This window comes from Vulpes lagopus, chromosome 19, assembly GCF_018345385.1.
Source record: "Vulpes lagopus strain Blue_001 chromosome 19, ASM1834538v1, whole genome shotgun sequence".
NCBI lineage: Eukaryota > Metazoa > Chordata > Mammalia > Carnivora > Canidae > Vulpes > Vulpes lagopus.
In genome coordinates this window covers 50,851,053-50,871,844 of record NC_054842.1, presented here as the reverse complement: position 1 = coordinate 50,871,844, position 20,792 = coordinate 50,851,053, and the positions used below count along the sequence as shown (strand labels likewise).

The following is a 20,792-nucleotide window of genomic DNA, read 5'->3' as shown; positions in this document are numbered from 1 at the left end:
TTTGCTTATGGCCAAATGGCCAATACTTTTTACTCTGCTTGTTAAAGCTCTAGGGATGCTAATAATCACATCATTCTTTGACTTTTCATTTTTTGAAAGAAAGGACTAAAACAAGTCCTGTATATGTACCTTCTCCCCACATTCTACCCAACTGCCTCCCGTTTCTGGCTGTCTCTAGCTGCAGCCATTCCCTGCCTTCCAGCCACAGAAGGATCCCACATCTAACAAATATTCTGTTACATTTTTTATTTTCATAGAACTTGAGCTTTTTATCTCCTTACTTCACATTGTATTGGATTAGTCTCAGTTCCTGCTGTTTCTTAATCCTTGAGGATTTTTTTCTAGAATCTACGCCCATTTTTTTTTCTTTTCTCATAGCTACCCCAAGGATTTTTTTTTTCTCCTTCAGTTTCTTCATTGCTAAGGTGGAGATAATGACTGCAAATTTTTCCTTAACATCTGTAAGGTAGGGCGAGTGATAGCACCTCAAGGGACTGGTTTGATGATTAAGGAGACAAGACCTTGAGCATAGAGTGCTACTACGGAGCAAGGTCTCTAAGCCACGTGTGGCTACTGGAGATGTGAACTGAGATGTGCTGTAGGTATAAAATACATTCTCAATTTTGAAGACTTACTATGAAAAAAAGAATGTAAAGTATCTCGATAACTTTTTAAGTTATTATGTGTTAAATGATGCTGCTTTGACCGTACCGGTTAAATAAAATCCATGATTAAGTTCACCTATTTTCCTTTTTAATTTTTTAGTTTGGCCACTAGAAAAGTTAAAATTAAATATGTGGTTCACATTATACACTGGCTCATGTGGTTTTCAACCAAGTGAGTGACCCTGACATCCCATCAATTCCAGAGTGATGGAAGAGCACTTTTCACGGCCCCGCAAGAAGTTGCAGGTTGAAGCTGCTCCTCTAGGACAGTTTTCCATGTGGCAGTAGCCTTGGGCCCGGGGCACACCCAGCCCTGCCTCTGGCCTCTCACCAGCCCCCCTTAGCTTCCACAGGGATGGAAAACTGAGTCAGAAGAAATGGATGTCACAGTGGATACACAACTGAGGGGCATTCACCCCTGAAACCATGAGGATGTGTGTGTTTTCACGGACTTGTTCTCATTTAAACGGTATTACAAGGGACAGAGGCAGGAAGGAAATGCTTTAGCATGTAGAAAATTCTGGGTAACTCGGAAAACTTTGTTTTAGAGAGTTATGCTTATGCTTTAGAGATCAGTCTGCCCTTAGACCAGATACTTTATCATGATCGGGATGTGAAAACTCTTCCCCGTGACCTAGCAGAGCCTCCCCTCCCGGTAAGGTCACCTTACCGACAGCTAGCTGAGGTAGTGTGCATCCCAGACGCTCAGCAATCGGGGCAAGGTCTTTAAGCTTGTTTTGCTGTTTTCGGCCTTCTTCACTTACAATTCTTTCCTTCAGCCACTGATAGCACTAGGGAGAAGAAGAGCATTTAAATGTTAATATCTGGTCAGGGTCTGAGGCAAAGATTGTTAAGTCTGTGAAAGAGGAGAATGGTAAATTCCTGAACCTTCTTCCCTAACCTTTATGTCTGGTGGCAACTGGACGCCTATGCTTTTAGGCATAGAAATGTTCCCCACGCTCTCACTCCTTGTTTACTGGCTCGAGACAGACTGATTCTGACGAACAGTCACCATTCAAATCCATCCATATGCATGGAAGTTATTAAAATCCTGACATATAATCAACGATAAGTAGTCTAAGTGGAGGAAAGCCTCTTACTGCAATAGCCCAATTTGAGAATGTAGAAAAAAAAACCAAACCACTGACATTTCACCAAGGTCTGTAAGGTTTCCTTTTCATCAAGAAAACTGGATGCCAAGCTTTCTGCCCAGAGAAAGCCATTATCTTGCGTTCTTTTGTAACTATCTTTCTCCTTGCCTTGTGTTTCCTGCCAGTCTTCTATTCTTACAGCCTGGCATTATTGTGAGTTCTCTCCGCTCCTTCCTAGAAGCAGCCAAGGCGTAACTCATAGGTGCCCAAGTACACTTTTAAAATTTTAAAGTGGATAAAGACTATCCCAAATGTGTATTATCTTTTGTGTAGCGACTGAAACTTTAAAGGGTAAGGAAACCCAGAATGGGAAACTCCTTTATAAAACCTCTGAGACGAGACTGACTCTGATCTGTAGCCTCTAAAGTGAGCTAATTTCCTAAACAGAAGAAGAAAAATCTTTTCAGAGTTCTCAGTGCTTTGCTTTCCAGAAGGTTCTGCTCTTATTAAGAAATGAGGGACAGTAGAATGCTCTTTTTAAAACTAACACTAAGCAACATCCAAAGGTAAAGAATATTTGTAAAAATGTCTGTTTTACTGAAAATACCAGAAACCATCCATTGTGTGGCAATGTGGACTTGATCCGTCGTGTTTGCAAAATGATTGCCACAGACCTTTACCTTCCCAAAGGCAGCAATCATCACAGACACGCCACCCACACGATTTTAATAAGGCTGCTTTTGTTTTTAAGTATTTTTTTCTTCATCCTAAGACAGTATTTCCAAAGAAAAGGGTAACCGCATTATGTTTTATTATGATTTTTGGAATGATTTTGCAGATGTGAAAGAGAAATGGCAAGCTGCCCCAGTTCCGCCTGCTTCCTAGATCTCAAAGGCTTACGGTCTGGGCTGCTCACTTGAGACTTTGCTTAGGGAGCTGGCCAAGAGCTTTCCCAGCCTCAGCTCCGGGAAACCTCAGCTTCTCCCAGGAGGAGGGGTGGCCTGGAGCGCAGACCCGTGTGCTGGGGCCCAGAGCCCCTGAACTTACGCTCCCTGTCCTCGGTGGGAAAACATCACCAACCCTCACTTTAGTTTCGTAACACCTTTCAGGGAACCAGTCTTTCCTGAGTGTTATTCAAAGGAAAAGAAAAAAAAAGAAAAGGCTGACAACCAATAGCCAAATGATTATTTTTTATTGTAACGAGGAGCGTTCTCAATATTCCCAACACACACAGGGAATGGTGGTGTGACTCATCACTTCTAAACTGCAGTTCTGAGACCTTATCCCGTGGGATGCCTTTGCACTCTTAGGATCGAGCTACAAGTCGTGCGTGTGCGCACACGCATTTACACACATGCACACACACGACGTACTGAGAGGCAGACTTCTAAGATCACAAACATCAAACATTCATTTACTGAGTCTCTCTCGCTACACTCAACACTATAAATCTCGTTGCTTTAATCACTGGAACACAAAAGCAGGCTAGGATTTATAAAAAGTAGACGCATGGTATTTATACTGCCTTTCCTCATACCAAAGGAAACAAAAGTGTTTTTGGAAATAAATAGCTTTAACTGCTTTACAAGTGGGGAAATGTTAGCACAGAGAGGAGATGAGGCTTAATTAAAATATAAATATGGAAGTGAACCAGTGTTTTTTCTAAGAGGATTGGTGGTGGGTGTGGTTGTGTGCAACAATAAACCCAGCTTGTTGACTGGGCAGCAATCCATGAATTGAAAGCTGATTTTTTTTCTTCCAACCCCCCTGTGCCGCTTACTCCACTGCTGCAGTGATTTGGTCACGTGTTGATCTAACTACATGGAGGAAGGCAGGGATGGGTTTGTTCATCTCAACATCTCCCGTCCTGACCAGTGCTTGCCACCGAGCCGCAGTGAAGGAGGAATCTAAGCAACCAGGGCTCGCTCGACGGGGTAAAAACAGATCTCTTCAGTATTTCAGATTGAGCACAGATGCCACCTCCTTATTCCATGACAACTTTGCCGACAGTCCCGTGAGGGTCCACGGTGCTTGTGAATTCCACACTGTTTCTAACAGGTTCGGTTCCCAAGTTACTCCGTGAAGATGGGGACTGTCCCCTTCCCTGTATCCTCAGGATTCAACATAGAGCCCAGCACTGGACTAGATACTCAGGAGATAATCTCCAAGGAAAAGATGAGCTCTTCTGCACAGATTAGTGGGCTATTACTTTTATACCTAAGTCACAAAATTCTCTAAATTTTCTTAAAGCCTATTTGTTTGCCATCTCGCAATGCTGTGACCATTTTACAGGTAATGCCAGGGGTAGGACTGGTCTGTGGGATTGGCCCTGAAACCTCCAGCTGGCCTGTTTGTTAATAATGGATTGAAACTCAGGCTGCAGCTATAAAGCCATGGACAGAGGAAGTCACATTTCATCTCTGGACCTTGTCTTGGAATCGTTTAGCACCTAAGATCACTGACTATTGTAATTTAAACTTCAAAATCTTTGGCTCAAAAGAGCAGCAAAATCTTTGATACTGAAGCTGAAATCTCTAGTAAACAGCTGAAGCTAAAAAAATCTCCTTCTGAAATGACACTGTGATGTGCAAAACTCTAACGTGAACAGCTGGAGTACTCAAACTGCCACTCTTCCCCTACCTTGATTCACCTGAGTTTGCATGTTCCTATTTTCATTTGACAGAGGGGTTACATATTTTTATGATTTTTCTATTAGCATTTTGCTAGCAACAGGAAAGACCTGCCCATAAATTTTATAGCACTATTTCTTTCTTTTTTTTCCCCACTAGTTCATTTCTACTTAAAAGCTGCACCCCTGGTCTGTTGATCAGACTTTGTTGATCTTCTGTTATGGCTCATTGCACTCGGTCAGCAAACATTCACGGAGTGCCTGTCGTGTGCCAGGCTCTGTGATGAATTACCTGAGTTTCAGTGTCTGTTCTAGAGATAATCACAAATCTCTGTCCTGTAACTTGAGAAGTGTTTTGTAGGGTCCCTCCCTCCATGACTGCCGCCTAACGGGAAATGCCCCTAACAGTGGTGCGTCACAGGAGCTGGCCAAAGCGCTTTACATTTTGGGCCACTGTCATTGCTCTAACAAGCTGGTACATGACCCAAGCTTGGAGTCTTCTCTGGACTGGAGTCATAAAGAAAGCTCTCTATCCTCTCGCATTACGTGTCTTTAAGGATGTAAACCGCAAACAGCAGTTTTCCCACTCCTGGCCTCACGGAGAAGACCTGTTTGTAGTAGAAGACACCCACATGCAGAGAAAAACAGAGATGGAGAGTCTTGACAACATACAGGTCTATGGTTGGAGTCAACCCTGAGAGCATCCCCATTCTATCCTACGCAGCAAGTGTTCATATGTTCTCCTTCTTCAATTAAATTCATTTGAATTAAATGCTTTGTTTGCAACTAGAGAGTTCTAAGGCTCTGTAAGAAGTGTTAATGGAGGGGCACCTGAGTGGCTCAAGTGGTTGAGCAACTGCCTTCGGCTCAGGGCATGACCCGGGGTCCTGGGATTGAGTCCCCGCATGGAGTCCCCACATCGAGTCCCTGCATCAGGCTCCCCGCATGGAGCCTGCTTCTCCCTCTGCCTGTGTCTCTGTATCTCTCTCCGTGTCTCTCATGAATAAATAAATAAAACCTTTTAAAAAATAGATTTAAAAAAAGAACTGTTAATGGAATAATAGAGGAAGATGTAAAAATTCGGTTTTATAAAGTGAGGACAGGCTTCACAGAAGTGAAGACAGCCAAGCTTTGTCTTTAGAGATGAGGAGGATTTCACAGCAAGATGAAAAAAGGGCATTTCTGGGAGGCAAAGGAGAGTACAGTGTATTTGGATGAATAATACAGTGATATAATATGGGGAGAGACAAGAATGGAAAAATGGGCACGACTTAGATCCCAAGGTTATTTCCTTGAATGCTTTTCTGTGGGGTTTGGGTTTTGTCCTATACGGAATGACTGGGAGGGAACAGATTTTAAGCAGGGTTATGATATGGTCAGATTAGTCTTTAGAAAGATAACTGATCACAGTGATGGGTAGTTGACAAAAGGGAAAAATAAATAAGTGGAGACAGGAAGCTATACTGCAGCAAAATAGGGAAGAAGTGATGGTGGCTGGAACAAAGGCTATGCAGGGGACGGGCCACAGAGTTAGGAAATGGCCTGGAGGAATGGGTGCCCCACTGGACAAGGCTGAGGGAGGAAAGGAGGCAGTCTGACATAACCCTTGGCTTCTGACTGGGATGGCCAGATGGAGGGTGGAGGTACCGCTAACCAAGAAGGAAGGGCAGGTTCTAGAGGGTGATGATAGATTCCACTAGGCATGACTAATGCCCATGGGGGATGCCTAACAGACATGTGAAGAAGTAGCAGAGTCTAGCTCAGCAGTGAAGACATAGCCGGTGACAAAAGGTCTGGAGTCACTGTGAGGGCAGTGGGCCGAACGCAGCCTCCCATAAAACCCCCAGGTTGTATTCCTTTCTAAGCGACCCCTAGATAGGTGTTTTTCACACTGTGTTAATTTACCTTTCAAATTCAAGTTCAATACTTACAACGGCATGAAACGTCAGTATCTACTTTATTGGTATAATTTACAAGAACTAATGTGAAACACCAACCATTTATTTCATTTAGAGTGGGAGGAAGTGAAAGCTGCTAACTTATTTATCCACTTGCCTAGTTCTCTCTAATTTTTAAAAATATTTTATTTATTTATTCATGAGAGACCCGGAGAGAGAGGCAGAGACACAGGCAGAGGGAGAAGCAGGCCCCACACAGGGAGCCCGGGATCCCAGGTCACACCCTGAGCTGAAGGCAGATGCTCAACTGCTGAGCCGCCCAGGCGTCCCTCTATCTTTAAATTTTTTTTCTTCACTTACTAAGTTACTTTTAATTTTTTTAAACCGATTTTATTTTATTTTTCATGTTAAGTAGGCTCCATGCCCAGTGTGGGGCCGGAACTCACGTCCTTGAGACCAAGAGCCGCCTGCATGCTCTACCTCCTGAGCCAGCCGGGTGCCCTGCGAGTGGCATTGCTAAGGGCACGGATATTCGTATAGAAAACACTCAGGCTAATGACTGAGGAAGCCCTGAGAGTCCGGGGAGCTCTAGGGACCTGCTTCGTGATCAGATAGAGGCCTTTCAGCTGTTGAGAGTTCTTCATGTTTATTGTTAAGGATGTTTCAGTAGATGTTAACTTTATCAAAGTCAACAATAGAAATATTTTTCTGAGTTGCTTTTTGGATTTAGCCACCTTCAGTCTTTTGTATCTATTTATTATTATTATTATTTTTTTACTTTCTCTTTTTGTTAATGCATTTGTGAAAGGTTTTTGGTTTTTTTTGTTGTTGTTTTTTTTTTTTAATTTTTTTAAATTTATTTATGATAGGCACACAGTGAGAGAGAGAGGCAGAGACATAGGCAGAGGGAGAAGCAGGCTCCATGCACCGGGAGCCCGATGTGGGATTCGATCCCGGGTCTCCAGGATCACGCCCTGGGCCAAAGGCAGGCGCTAAACCGCTGCGCCACCCAGGGATCCCAAGGTTTTTGTTTTTTAAGCTGTTTGTAAGCTTTTTCCAAACAATGATGGAGGTCAGTCTTACACCCGAAAAAAGTACAGCTACTTCTTCCTCCATTAAAAACCTAGATTTGCAGGGATACAAAAAGTTTTTTGTTTTTTTTTTAACAAAAAGGTTTTTGAGAGAGATACACTGAGAGCCAGGAAACCTGGGTTCTACTATAAACTCTATTATGAGTTGACGCTCTTGGATTGTTATCTGACCTCTTTATGCTCGGTTTCTACAACTAGAAAGGTTTACCCTCTTACAAGGATAGTCTGAGAACCAGTATATGTGGAAGTACTTCAGGTTTTTAAAAATGTCTCTGAAGGGGCACCTGGGTGGCAGGTTAAGCATCTGCCTTCGGCTCAGGTCATGGTCCTGGGGTCCTAGGATGGAGCCCCGAATCGGGCTCCCTGCTCAGCGGGGAGTCTGCTTCTCCCTCTGCCTTTGTGTGCTCTCTCTCAAATAAATCTTAAAAAAAAAAAAAAAAGTCTGAAAGAAGGTAAGGCAACATGCTTAGCTATAACTGATTAAGAGTCCTCTGTATCCATTTATCTTTGTGTAGATTAAAGGAAATGAATAAAAATGCTTAGCTAAAGGTTTGGCACATAGTAGGTTCTCGGCAAAAAACTGCAATTTTCAGTGCTTCCCTTTCTTATTCACTCTTTTTGCCTTTCTCTTTTTATATCTTAAGATGCTTTTAGCTTTTCCTTGCTAACTTATTTAAGCTTGGTTCAGAACATTCTGCAATTTTCAGAAGCAAGACCACAATTAATATTCTAGGATAATTATATTTTGTGATAATGCCAAGCTAGAAATAGGCATGTCACCATGCTTTAGGAGATATTTATATTATATTAGAGAACAAACTAGCTAATAGGTCAACTGTAACAAGCAGAAAGAGTGGGAGACCTAGAACCTTGAGACAGTTCTGATTAGCGAAGCACATAGTGGTCCCAGCAAGTTGATTACAGGGTTGGTGGTTCAGGCTTAATGTGAGCTGTTCCCCTGCTAACTTTGTACTGACGGAGGCAAGAGGCTGTGTCAGACTTCTTCTTCGGGGCCTTTGCCATGTCTGAATTTTAAAAATGCCAATATTCTCTCTCCTTTGACATTATCATTTGTGATTCTAATGTTATCACACGTTGTCTCAAGTTTTTAAAAACAGACATGTACTCCCTCCTTAAGGATGTCTGAAGTACTCTCCAATAAATTAATCGTTGAGATGTTCTAAGTGGAAGTAATTTTTGTCAATGATGCCAAATATCTCTATGCTTCAGAGAGGAATTTAAACTGTAAGACTCAGTGGCTAGTTGATCTCTGTGAAGACACCAGCCTTGAGCTGGAGTGATAGAGGCCTGCTTGGCTGAGCATCTGCTTCCCAACCCTCCCTCTCACCCCTCACCCCCACACAGTAAACAACATCAATCCACCTGGAGCCCTACTCAGCTAGGCTGGTTTGCCCCAATTGTTTGAAAAGTAAACAAACAAACCATCCTCTTGAAAAGAGATTTTACATTTCATCAGTTTCAAAGGAGGAATGAAATGCCTTCTTTAACATAAGAATAAAAACATAGGGATTTGAGCCCTGAATATTTCTGACCCAGGCACCCCCGGGCAGTTTCCCCAGCCCCCAGACAGATTATGAATGCCTGATTGATGCCTGGCCAGGAGCACAGCCTCCCCGGGGCCTGGGGGAGCCTGCCTGAGGACACTGGGCTGGCCAAGGCCACGCGCTGCCTGGGCCAGGAAGCCACAGGCTGCTGCAGAGCTGTTCTGTCCAATCTTCCATCCTCTCCCATCCCCAGAACTCTTTTTTCTAGAAGTGGGGGAAAATACCTTCAGCGAAGCTCTAGAACTTTCAGGCACTCCATTTCCATATTTTCCTGAGATGATTCCACAGGCAAGTGGAGACCATGTCATTGCTCCAACTCCTACAGAAGGAAAAAACTGAGTAAGTTGCTAGTGCAAACTGAGATCAAAAGTGTGGGAGTGTTTAAAAGAGAACTTGTGAGTTATGGGAAAACAGCCAGTCAGATAAGTTAATACCAGCATACATCTTTCCATTAAAATTTGGTTATTTTTATAAACCAACTGAACTTGGGGATCCCTGGGTGGCGCAGCGGTTTGGCGCCTGCCTTTGGCCCAGGGCGCGATCCTGGAGACCCAGGATCGAATCCCACGTCGGGCTTCCGGTGCATGGAGCCTGCTTCTCCCTCTGTCTGTGTCTCTGCCTCTCTCTCTCTCTGTGTGTGTGTGTGTGTGACTATCATAAATAAATAAAAATTTAAAAAAAAAAACAAAAAAAAAACAAAAAAAACCAACTGAACTTGTACTGTAGGTTATAGGGGGGGCAGGCCTTGTTTTCAGGCCAAACAAGCCTGAAAACGTGGCTCACTCATAATTTGCTGATGTCCAAAATTGTTGCTTCTCTTTATTCTCAGAGACAGACACTGACTTGCACAGGAGAATGCGTCAGTGCTTCACTTGTCCACGGAGTGCCTATATAGTGCCTGGTACATAGCAGCACAGTGCCGACTGCATAGTAAACACACAGCAAGTGCCAGCAATTATAACGATTGGGATTGGCGTTCAATTTTTTATTCTTTTTTTTTTCTTTTTTTCCTTACCAACGTTTTCCTGCCTTTTTTTTTTTTTTTTTTATAAGAAAGTTATCTCTGGACATTATTGTGATACATAAGGCTGAAAATGTGGCTTATTCATGTTTTTTGGACATGAATGTACAAAAATTCTTATGTATATGTTATTTCTTTCCTTTCTTTGAAATTGTTACATCTACCTACACAGACATGTAGTGCTAGGCTTGTCAGGCATTCTTGAACTCCCCATATCTAACTTAATTTCAGGCACAGAGTAGAAGATATAGATGTATCTATCCATAATTTTTTTTTTTTTTTTTTTTTTGGTAAGGCAGTTATAATCTAGTCAAAGATGCATGCTTTGGTTAGAGAAGTACCCAGTGAAAAAAATGGGTTTCTTCATTGTTTCTGCCCTTCTTTCTGTATGCATTTTTTGAACACTTACTGAGTACAGTTTATATACCAGTCACAATTTACAACTGCTTGGATTTCATCAGTAATACTCTATAGACTACCCCCATAGGCACATCTGATTCTTTTACAGTCTCTGAAATGAATAGTCCTCACAATTTCTATGTTAATTAGGAACATTAAGGAAAGCATTTCAGCAACACTTTTTTCCAGATCACTGATACTCTTATTGTTAAAAATAATCAGTAAATTTGATTGTGAAGATTACCTATTTTATGGTAGAGCTCTGGTAACTGAACCTCCACTTTCTCTCTCTGAAAAAGATGGTACTCAGCTTGTTCACAGACCGGTGGGATCATATTGAACTGCCTTGCTACAGAATAGGCTTCCTAGGGAGAAATAAGATTGCAACTGAATTTATACCCATGAGAAATAAGGCTGCTCTGTGATTCGTATGCATGAGAAAACTTAGTTTTAGGAAAATCAATACAAACCAAGATGCCAAATAATAAACAAAGTTATGACCATCAATTTCACTAAGAACAATATCAAATGTGGGAAATCCTTATTATTCTTTGGGAGGGTCTGGATTGAGTGAAGTCCAGGGCAAATTAGTCAAAGTGTGAATCATAATAGTCCATGGCAATACCCATAATTTAGGTTCCTAAAGAAATAAAACTCAAACTAACATATAAAAATGATGAGTCATTAGCATGTTAGCAGTAGAGTCCTTTAATACAGTTTTTAAAAAAGGAAGCCAGGTTGTTTGGTTCACGTATCTCCTTAGCTGGGAAGTCCACTGTATCCTCTTGCCCCTGAAGAACACGCTAGACTATGATTCCTGCTAGAGACCAACACCTTCCCTGTTGTATTCTGAGCTGATGAGATCCAGCCCCATATCCATCTCTGGAATGACAGAATGATCATAGCAGTCTAATGTTATGGTGATTGTTAGGAAAATTTGCAAAAGGTCTTGTAATTTACATCTAGTGCCTGAAAAACAGTTAAGTATTTAATGGCCATTTAAAAATAGAAATGAAATTACCATGATCTCCATGGCGCTCCACCGCGAGGTCCCCCAATACATGGCCATTCCTTGGTTTATCACATGTGTCATGGCTCGAACAATTTCTAAGGAAGGCCAAACATCATTTCATTAGTTTCTCTACTTTTCAGACATATGTAATCTTTGTCTTTTTTTTTTCCTGTCCGAACTTTGAAGTTTAATGGGATTATTTGTTTTATTAATGTAATTACTTTGACAGTGGTGACAACATGATAGTGTAACATGAAATATTGATGGTTTGGAGGCTGCTGGTACTTTTGGGTAAACCAGCTTTCCATTTTCAGTTTGCAGCAATACTACTAAATGATCTTAAAGACATAATGGTCATTTAAGTTCTTCCTTTACTTTTATTACTTCATGGTTGCTGCCCTGATAAAAGAATGTATGATTAACCTTTCTCCAAACCTGGGTACCTTACTCATCAAAGTGAGAAGTAAGAGGAAGCATTTATTTTGACTTTGTAGACTGTAAGGTCATTGAAGATAGAAGGCCTGTCTTTGTGTGTTGGATTTGCAGAGCTGGGCCTCACACAGGGTGTCTGTGCAATAGAGATGACTCAACAACAATATGTTTAGCAGAAAGATAAACATATTAAATGCTGTACAAACAGCTGAGCCACAGCGGCTCCCAGCCCACAATGGCACACCCTGTCCTTGACCATTTCAAACTAAATTTTATTCTGAGACATCCATGTAATGCAGTTCACCAAGGCCTGCTTTATGGCCCCACGGAGTTTGCTCATCAGCTTCTTTCAGCTTGACATCACATTTCCTAAACGGGAGAATGAATCCTTTCCACAGGGAGCTGGAGTTGAGCTAATCCTCTTGGCACCAGCTAGATGTGATACAAAACCAGAGAGCATGGAGAGTCTCAAGTTCAATGGCATGAAAAGTCAAAGGCATGGCTGGGTTTCTTCCACAAAGTGGCTCAAACAGGCAGCATGCCCGGTCATTTGACATTTTCAAGGGGTTGCAGGGCGCAGACTTCTCTGTGTCCTACTAATGCCTGTAGGGTACATGTTCTTCAGAAAAATCAAATCCTTTTCTCAAAGTTGAGTCAAGGTGGATGTATTCTTATTTTATTTCTCACCGGCAAGCACTATCTACATTGGTAGGGAACATGATGTGGAGCAAGACAGCCAGGGTTAGGGACTTGGCTTCCTTGCTTGTTTGGCTGTTTAATTGCTCTTTGGTATCTTTGTTTGGAAGATGGGAATGCCTTTTACTCACCACTGTCTACTCAACAGAGGTAGAATTTGGCTTATAAGAAAAATATTTTTCTTTCTTGAAGAAAAGACTCCCAAAATCAGGTTATTACCCAGCAACTAAAGCTACAAGCCCCTTTCCCTTTATAAAGCAAATGAGATACAAAAAAGTTCCATAAAGTTCTATGAAACATTTTCTCTTTATTCCACAACTAGACATGAGTGCCTATGGTGGACATTTCTGGAAGTAGAAAGCCATTATTTATACCTCTTCCCGGGGCACTTGGTGGCTCAGTCAGTTAAGTGTCTCCCTTCAGCCCAGGTTGTGATCCCAGGGGCCCAAGAATCAAGCCCCTGGGAGCCTGCTTCTCCTCCCTCTGTCTGCCGCTCCCCCTGCTTGTGCTCTTGCTCTCTGATAAATAAATAAATAAAAACCAATAACCCTCTTCCCAGAAGCATTTGCTCGCATTCGCTCTGCTTGGACCCATCCTCCATGGTTGCACCAGCCCCCTCCCTTTCATATCCTATCTCATTCAGAGCTCAGGGGCTCATTCCATCAGCACTATTTATTAAGTGTCCGCAGCGCTAGGTGGTGGGGATTACTGTGGTGAATCAAACATGTTGGTAAAAGCTGATGAGGTGAACAGAATAAACTGAACCCAAGATATGATACAAAACCAGAGCCAATGCTTCTGCGAAGAGGGTACTGATCGGTCTATTAGCTGTATTAAGATCCATAGCAGTGGATGAGACCATGTAAGGGGAGCCTGCTGAGGGGACAGAAAAGGTTCTACAAGGCAGCGCAGGAGTCAGAGGCCATTGCAGGGTTCTGGTTCTTCAGCAGCAGAGGAGCAGGAAGGAATCCAGGGCATGGGATGTTTCAGAATCAAGAGCAGAGAGTTCCTCAAGAAGGAGCTGTGCCCACAGAGTGGAACACTGTGAGCACTCAGAGGGTACAAAACCGTGTCCGCTGGCTTCGGCGCACATCGGGGAGGTCCCTGCAGTCCATGAGAGCCATCCCAGCATCAGTGCTGCGATGGGAACACAGCCAGGCAGGAGCAGATGGAAGAAAGGGGTGCGATGGGGGGGGCAGGGGAGGACAGGCTTTAGATGCAACCTCAGCAGACTCTTTCCAAGTTTGGAAGTGAATGGAGCAGAGAAATGGTGCAGTAGCTGAGCAGGTACCTGGGTCAAAGGAGAGTCTTACTTTAAAGCTGGGAGATGTAAAATTTTTTTTATACTAATTTTATTTTATTTTTTTTAATAAATTTTTTTTATTGGTGTTCAATTTACCAACATACAGAATAACACCCAGTGCTCATCCTGTCAAGGCCCCCCCCCCAGTGCCCGTCACCCATTCACCCACACCCCCCGCCCTCCTCCCCTTCCACCACCCCTAGTTCGTTTCCCAGAGTTAGGAGTCTTTATGTTCTGTCTCCCTTTCTGTTATTTCCCACACATTTCTTCTCCCTTCCTTTATATTCCCTTTCACTATTATTTATATTCCCCAAATGAATGAGAACATACACTGTTTGTCCTTCTCCGATTGACTTACTTCACTCAGCATAATACCCTCCAGTTCCATCCACGTTGAAGCAAATGGTGGGTATTTGTCGTTTCTAATGGCTGAGGAATATTCCATTGTATACATAGACCACATCTTCTTTATCCATCATCTTTCGATGGACACCGAGGCTCCTTCCACAGTTTGGCTATTGTGGCCATTGCTGCTAGAAACATCGGGGTGCAGGTGTCCCGGCGTTTCATTGCATCTGTATCATTGGGATTGGGAGATGTAAAATTAAGCCTGTATGCCCTTGAGAGTGATTTGAAAAGAGGGAGTTGCTGATGATCCTGGCTGGGGCTGGGGCAGGAGGAGGACGGAGACCTGATGAAGGGAGATGGAGGACGGGCGCAGAGGAGGCCGCATCCACATGGCAGGACTCCGGAAGGTTTGCTGAACTCCTGGTGGGAAGACATGGGAGCTCCCACTTGATGAGTTCTGTTCTTAGTAGGTCAAGTGAAGAAGAGATCGGTGTGAGGACAAGGTGAGAACGAACAGTTCTGAGTACGGACGGACAGACCGCTGCCAGACTCTCCGAGGCCCCAAATACTGTAGTTGGTGATAATCTCTTGCTCCCTGATTGGTTGTGCTTCTGGCTCTGCTGAGAAGGGTTTGGCCGAATGAAGAAAAAAACTAGTAGTTCTTACCCCTGGACGAGGCTGTCGCACTGAATGCAGGGGAGAATGGTTGGAACACTGAGGGGCTGCAGTTGGAGACTCATGTTGCCACAGATTAAAAATTAATGAATGCTAAATTTGTTTGTTTTAATCTAAGAACACCCCCCCCCCCCCCCCCCAGCTGTTTAGCTATGCAGCAGGAAATCGCCATACTGATGGCTCCGGTGGGCTTCTATACGATTCTACTATTAAAGGACACAAGAGGGCAGCATTGTTGAAAGAAAAAAAAAATCAATGGGGTCTAGCGGGTTTTACTTCTGTCTCATGGAAATACCTTTTAAAAGCATCATGGATTCCAGGTGGGAAAAAGGTGTTAGGAAGATTACTGTGAGCCTCGCATGCACCTGCCTTTGGGAAAAGACCTGCAGGCAAACATGATTAAATCTGGCAACCCAGGTCTGAATATGACTCGTAGTTTTCCGGGAAGCCTCAGCACCAGTGCTGCCCTACTGGGACTGCACATGGAAACACCTGCGAGCTTTACAAACGACACTATCTGACGTCCACTGAAGTTCTTTTTTAAAAAAAATTTTTTAAAGATTTTATTTATTTATTCGTAGACACACAGCAAGAGAGAGGGGCAGAGACCCAGGCAGAGGGAGAAGCAGGCTCCACACAGGGAGCCCGACATGGGACTCAATCCTCGGACTCCAGGATCACACCCCGGGCTGCAGGCGGCGGCGCCAAACCGCTGGGCCACCGGGGTTGCCCTCCAGTTCTATTACACCAGAATCTCTAGGTGAAGCCCCATCATCAATACTTTAAAAACTCATTCCAGGCAATTCTAGAGAGCAGCCAGGGTTTAGAACCACTGCGTGCGTCTATGCCGATCCTTGTGAAGTGTAGCCCCTGGAGCAGCAGCATCAGCAGCAGCAGCACCTGGAAACTTGTCAGAAATGCAAATTCCAGGGTCTAACTCTAGACCCACTGAATTTCAAATTCTGGAGGTTGGTGGGGCCCAGCAGTGTTTGAAGCAGTCCTCCAAGAACTTCTGGTGTGTTCTGAGAACCACTGCTCTGTAGCATTCCCAAGGAGGCCATTTCAGGGTGTATAAACTTCCTCCCTACATTTCCTCTGCTCTCTCCTCCGAATGCTTCATGCTGTAACTTAGCCTTTAATTATTTGCTTTAGTGCACATGTGAACAGTCACTATGCATGCGTGCGTACATGCACGTGCACTCACATGTAGACACACACTTTGGTATAAAGTGAAATCCCCTGAGGAATTTGATGAAAAGGCAGAGGTCAAGATCCTAGCCTACTGCAGTGAGCCTAGGCCTCTGTGTTATCTTCTTTAGCTCTAAAATCCCAAAGTTTGAGAAACACTTTCCAACCTATTAAAAAACTTCATTAACTTTTCCCTATGTGCTCCTTTTTGGGTTGAAATAATCATTATTCTGTGACCCACAGGCCACCAGAAGCTCTTTCTCCCCGTATTCTTAGCACACAGCTGGCCTTCTATAAATGCTTCAAGTCAATTGTGTTCCTGTAAGGATTCCATTCTCTCATTTGTAAAGTGAGGACAATATTGATCCTGTGGATTTTTCAAAGCTTGACATGAGATTAAGTGTGCATATCAATTTGTGAATCTAAAATTGTAACCCAAATTGAGTAAGCAGCAAGCGGATGTGGTCCTAGCTGTTTCTTCTCAAATAGGCTCAGTTTCTAAGTTACAAAAAAGAAAAGAAGTTGACATTCTTCTTTAGTGACATAGGCCATCTTTGTTTTCAAATATGCATTTTATGTTAAAGGACTTAATAAAACTGTTTATTTTGACTGCAAAAAAATCTGTTGATAAACGTGTTCATTTTTTTAATTGGCCCTCTTACAAAAGATAGTTGCTGACATTAGACTGTTTTTCATGGGAAATGTTCCTTTGAGCTTTGAAAATTGTAAGCAAATAGTTATACTGCATGAACAGTAAACAATAAGAACTACAGATAAAAATATGCAGAAATCAGTGTTTTGATAAAATAAAATGGACCTAATCTGGCCATAGTGACACAGAATAAAAACAAAAGAAACCTTACAGATATATTCCAGTGTAATTTCCTCTTATTCTAGAGGAGGAAACAGGCTACAAGTTCATGGTTTTAAGGTATAATTAAAAATCTGAATATTAGCAATTATAGATATTTCAAATATGCTTACAAAATGTGGAGAGTGAAATACACAAAATAATAATCACACGATAAGGTGGGACTGTATGAAATTTTGTTCTCCTGTTTTCCAAGTTTCCTGTAAATTCCTATAAATGTGTTATAGTTTTATAATACAAAAAGGAAAAAAAAGAAAAAATTCCCTATCAAGCAAAGGTATTGTTTTAAAAACACAAACATTTGTAGATTAATTCACAAATATTTTTAACCAAATGAAATTGCCATTTTTAGAGTTCAGAAATGCCTGACTCTTGGCAATGCCCTTCACGTGGTTCAGCCTAACTGCTAGTGGATCCTTCCTTTTTTCAGAGGAGAGGACCACGGTGGAGGCTGAGACACAGGTAAAATGTAGGCACTTGGTTTCACCCAAGGAATAACAGAGACTAATAATAATAAAAAAGGTCTACACTTGGGCACAACTTTTACTCCAACCCCAGCTGTTTATTTAGCTTCCATTGTTTATTTGCTTATGTAACTTCAGAAGTTTGTAGTGGTGGGTTTATAATGGAGCCTCTTTGTGGCCTAGAGGTTTCTCCTTGCTTTATCAATCCTTTATCCTGGCTGAGGAGAATCCTCTCTCGGTGCTCAGCTGAGTGTCTGGGACAGAGAACTATCCTCTCTCACCGGAGTGCAAATTTGTACCTCTAAGTGAGTACACCATGTTTAGCCTGAAAGCTTTGCTGAGAGTTGAGGAACGCCCGCCTTCCTTTGCCTCGCCGAGCACACACCAGGATTCGGGAGACACTGGTTTTTGCGCCATCACTGTCACGACCTTGGGAACATCCCTCGAGCTTGCTGGATCTCCGTTTCCTCAACACAAGTGAGCAGACCCATATTAACTGGGCACATAGGTAATCTTTCTAAAAATGGTTTTGGTGGACAGTATCTCAACCCTCATTTCATTGGTGAAGAAGCTGAGGCTCAGAGTCACGTGGGCAAGTTCTCAGCAGAGTCTCTAAGGCCACTTCTAGCTTTGAAGCTCTGGAAGGCGTTGCATACTGTGCGCTGTGGGAGAAGGTGGGTTGTGGACAGAAAGACAACAGGGCGTTTACTTAATCCCACGGTGTGTGTGTGAACACGAAATGCCTTGTGTGTGGTTATAGCCTTCCGTTTGCATTGAACACATGATGACCACAGCTCATGATGTATATGAATGATTCGGGAAATGTAAACTATCTCTTTGCTTCCTTGAAGAAAGACTTCAAATTTGATGATTCTTCGAAAAAAAAAAAAATAGGAGGGGGGCAAAAAACAGATAGTGTCTGCACCTGACCTGCTGAAGCTCAGAGAAAAAGTGATCTTCACAAGATAGTTTACAAAGAATAAGCTTTCTGGATGAGGACATAGGCCAAAATGATCAGAACAGACTCGATTCAAGAGACTAGGAAGCCATACAGGGACTGAGCCATGTGAGTAAACTTCAAAGTAAGCTTTTTCAAAACTCTGACCCCAGCATGGAGTTGTGTATCTCCAAGGACGGTGCACTGTCCTCACCCTGCAGCTACCCTGTCCCTAAGGGCACTGGTCTGAGGAACCTCTCTGCTTTGCCACACGCTGCATTTTCTGGACCCAAGGCACTTTGAACTGAGCCTTTGAGATTGCCCAGATGTGATTTCTGAACCTGAAACGGGGAGTAAGTTTTTGAATGGGGACACTTTTAGTCTTTGACCTGAAGTCCAAAGGTCCTAAATAAAAACAGTAGTTATTCCTAAGTTCCAGACTGAGTCATTGGACCACTACATGGACAAGGTTCGGCCCTCTTTGGCCTAACCCCCACCTTGAAAAAATAAATGAGTTGAGGTGGAGGCTGAGAGAGAATGTAATTGGATTTGAGTTCGGTGGCATTTCCCTACCTTCCCCTCGACCTTTCACCTCATCTCTGACTGAAAAACACTCCAGAACCAAAAAATTCCATTTGCAGAACTTGCAAATAAGAGCAGCTCTCTGAAGTAAGAGCCTTAGGTTGCCGTGACTCTTCCCTAACGGACAGATGCTGCTGTCCTGGGGACACGGCTCATTTCTTATCAGCCCCCCCAGGGAGAGCGGGGAGGCTATGTGACACTCTATACTTGGACTTCTTCCTCCGCCAGACATGTGCTCTTTAACCCTCGCCAAAGCACAGTTGGTCATTTTACACTTCCGGAAGATTGGCCAAGCAACTTGCCTAAGGCGATGACATAGCTGTCTTCTCTTTCCATCCTGCTCGATCCTCACTGTTTCCCTGTAATCCTCCAATCTGTCCACTCCTGCCTGCTGATACTCTCCAAGGAATAATTATGCAGAATACAGATCATAAAAAAAAATATCACACCTCTTCCTTCAATGTACTCTAAATGGAGCCCCACTATTTTCTACTAAACTTTCAGTTTGTAATACCTATTTGGCTAATACTAAAAAGTAGGAAAGAGATTTCTAATGAAAAGGAGATAGTGTCTACAATGAGTACAGTGTAGTACTGTTCCTTTCTAAGGTTTTTTAAATTTTTAAAAAAGATTTTAGTGGGGATCCCTGGGTGGCTCAGCGGTTTAGCACCTGCCTTTGGCCCAGGGCGTGTTCCTGGAGTCCTGGGATCGAGTCCCACGTCCGGCTCCCTGCATGGAGCCTGCTTCTCCCTCTGCCTGTCTCTCTCTCTCTCTCTCTCTCTCTCTCTCTCATTAATAAATAAATAAAATCTTTTAAAAAAATAAATAAAAAGATTTTAGTTTAGAGAGAGAGTATGTGTCGGGGAGGCAGAGAGAGAAGGAGAGAGAATCTCAAGCAGACTCTGCACTGACTGAGCATGGAGCCCAACCCAGGGCCCAACCCCACAACCCTGAGATCATGACCTCGGCTGAAATCAGGAGTTGGACGCCTTACCAACTGAGCCACTCAGGGGCTCCATCGCTGTTCTTGTACATGTCAAATTCTATAGTTTTTGTGAACAGTGAAATGAATTCTAATTCACTTAAAAATACTAAAAATAAGAGTAATCTCGTTGCCTTAAATTTTGTCTGGAGCAAGGCAAAGCACAGATTTAAACAAATAAATATAAGTGAGCTGAAATTCCAGGGCTGTGCAAATTTCCTAGATACGTAACTTATAATCTTCATCTGTGAAGCTAAAAGTTATATCATCAGTGGATTGCAGGAAACTGGTCTTGTAAGGTAGCATCCTGGGGTTTCCTCTGACAATGTTATTAGTCTTTAGTATATGTGCTGCCGAAGTGAGCACATGTTATTAGTCTTAAAAAAAAAAAAAAAAAAAAAGGAGTTTTTATAGATTTGGGTCTTCTCCTGATGTGGGATCTCTCTCTGATAAAAATGAGGACATTATAAATTAGAAGAAAGATTTTCTTTCCTTCTGCCATAAACTTTTAAAGTTTTGCTCTTATCAACTAAGTCCCACAGGTTTTATCCTAGGACATGGCTGTCTTTGTCTGTTTGGGTTGTTAAAACAAAAATACCATACGTGGCTTAAACAACATTCATTGCTCACAGTCTGAGGCTGGGAAGGACAGGATCAAGCTCTGACAGATTCAGTGTCTGCTACTTCACTGTCTGGTCTGTACACAGACATCTGTTTGCTGTGTCCTCACAGGTGTGAGGGAGATTGCTAGGATCTCTTTTATAAGGACACTAATCCCATTCATGAGGACTCCACCTCATGACCTAATTACCTACCACAGGCCCTACCTCCTAATACCACCACACTAGCAATTAGGTTTCAACATATGACTTTCAAGGTGACACAAACCTTAGTTTATAGCAAAGGCCAAGATAATTTTGACCTAGAAAATTCTTGAAGTGTT

The 20,792-nt window shown here is 42.7% G+C and overlaps 1 protein-coding gene across 3 annotated transcripts in view; it reads right to left on the bottom strand.

Annotated features, from left to right (window-relative positions):
* The window catches only part of KCNAB1 (potassium voltage-gated channel subfamily A regulatory beta subunit 1), a 340,450-nt gene that overhangs the window by 7,673 nt on the left and 311,985 nt on the right, over window positions 1-20,792 (bottom strand). For all 3 annotated transcript variants that reach the window (XM_041734022.1, XM_041734025.1, XM_041734026.1), the window contains 4 exons: window positions 11,381-11,466; window positions 10,604-10,724; window positions 9,164-9,258; window positions 1,336-1,456 (listed from right to left, as the gene is read on the bottom strand). In XM_041734022.1, coding sequence (XP_041589956.1) covers window positions 1,336-1,456; window positions 9,164-9,258; window positions 10,604-10,724; window positions 11,381-11,466 — 423 coding nt within the window. The remainder of the gene's footprint in view (window positions 1-1,335; window positions 1,457-9,163; window positions 9,259-10,603; window positions 10,725-11,380; window positions 11,467-20,792) is intronic.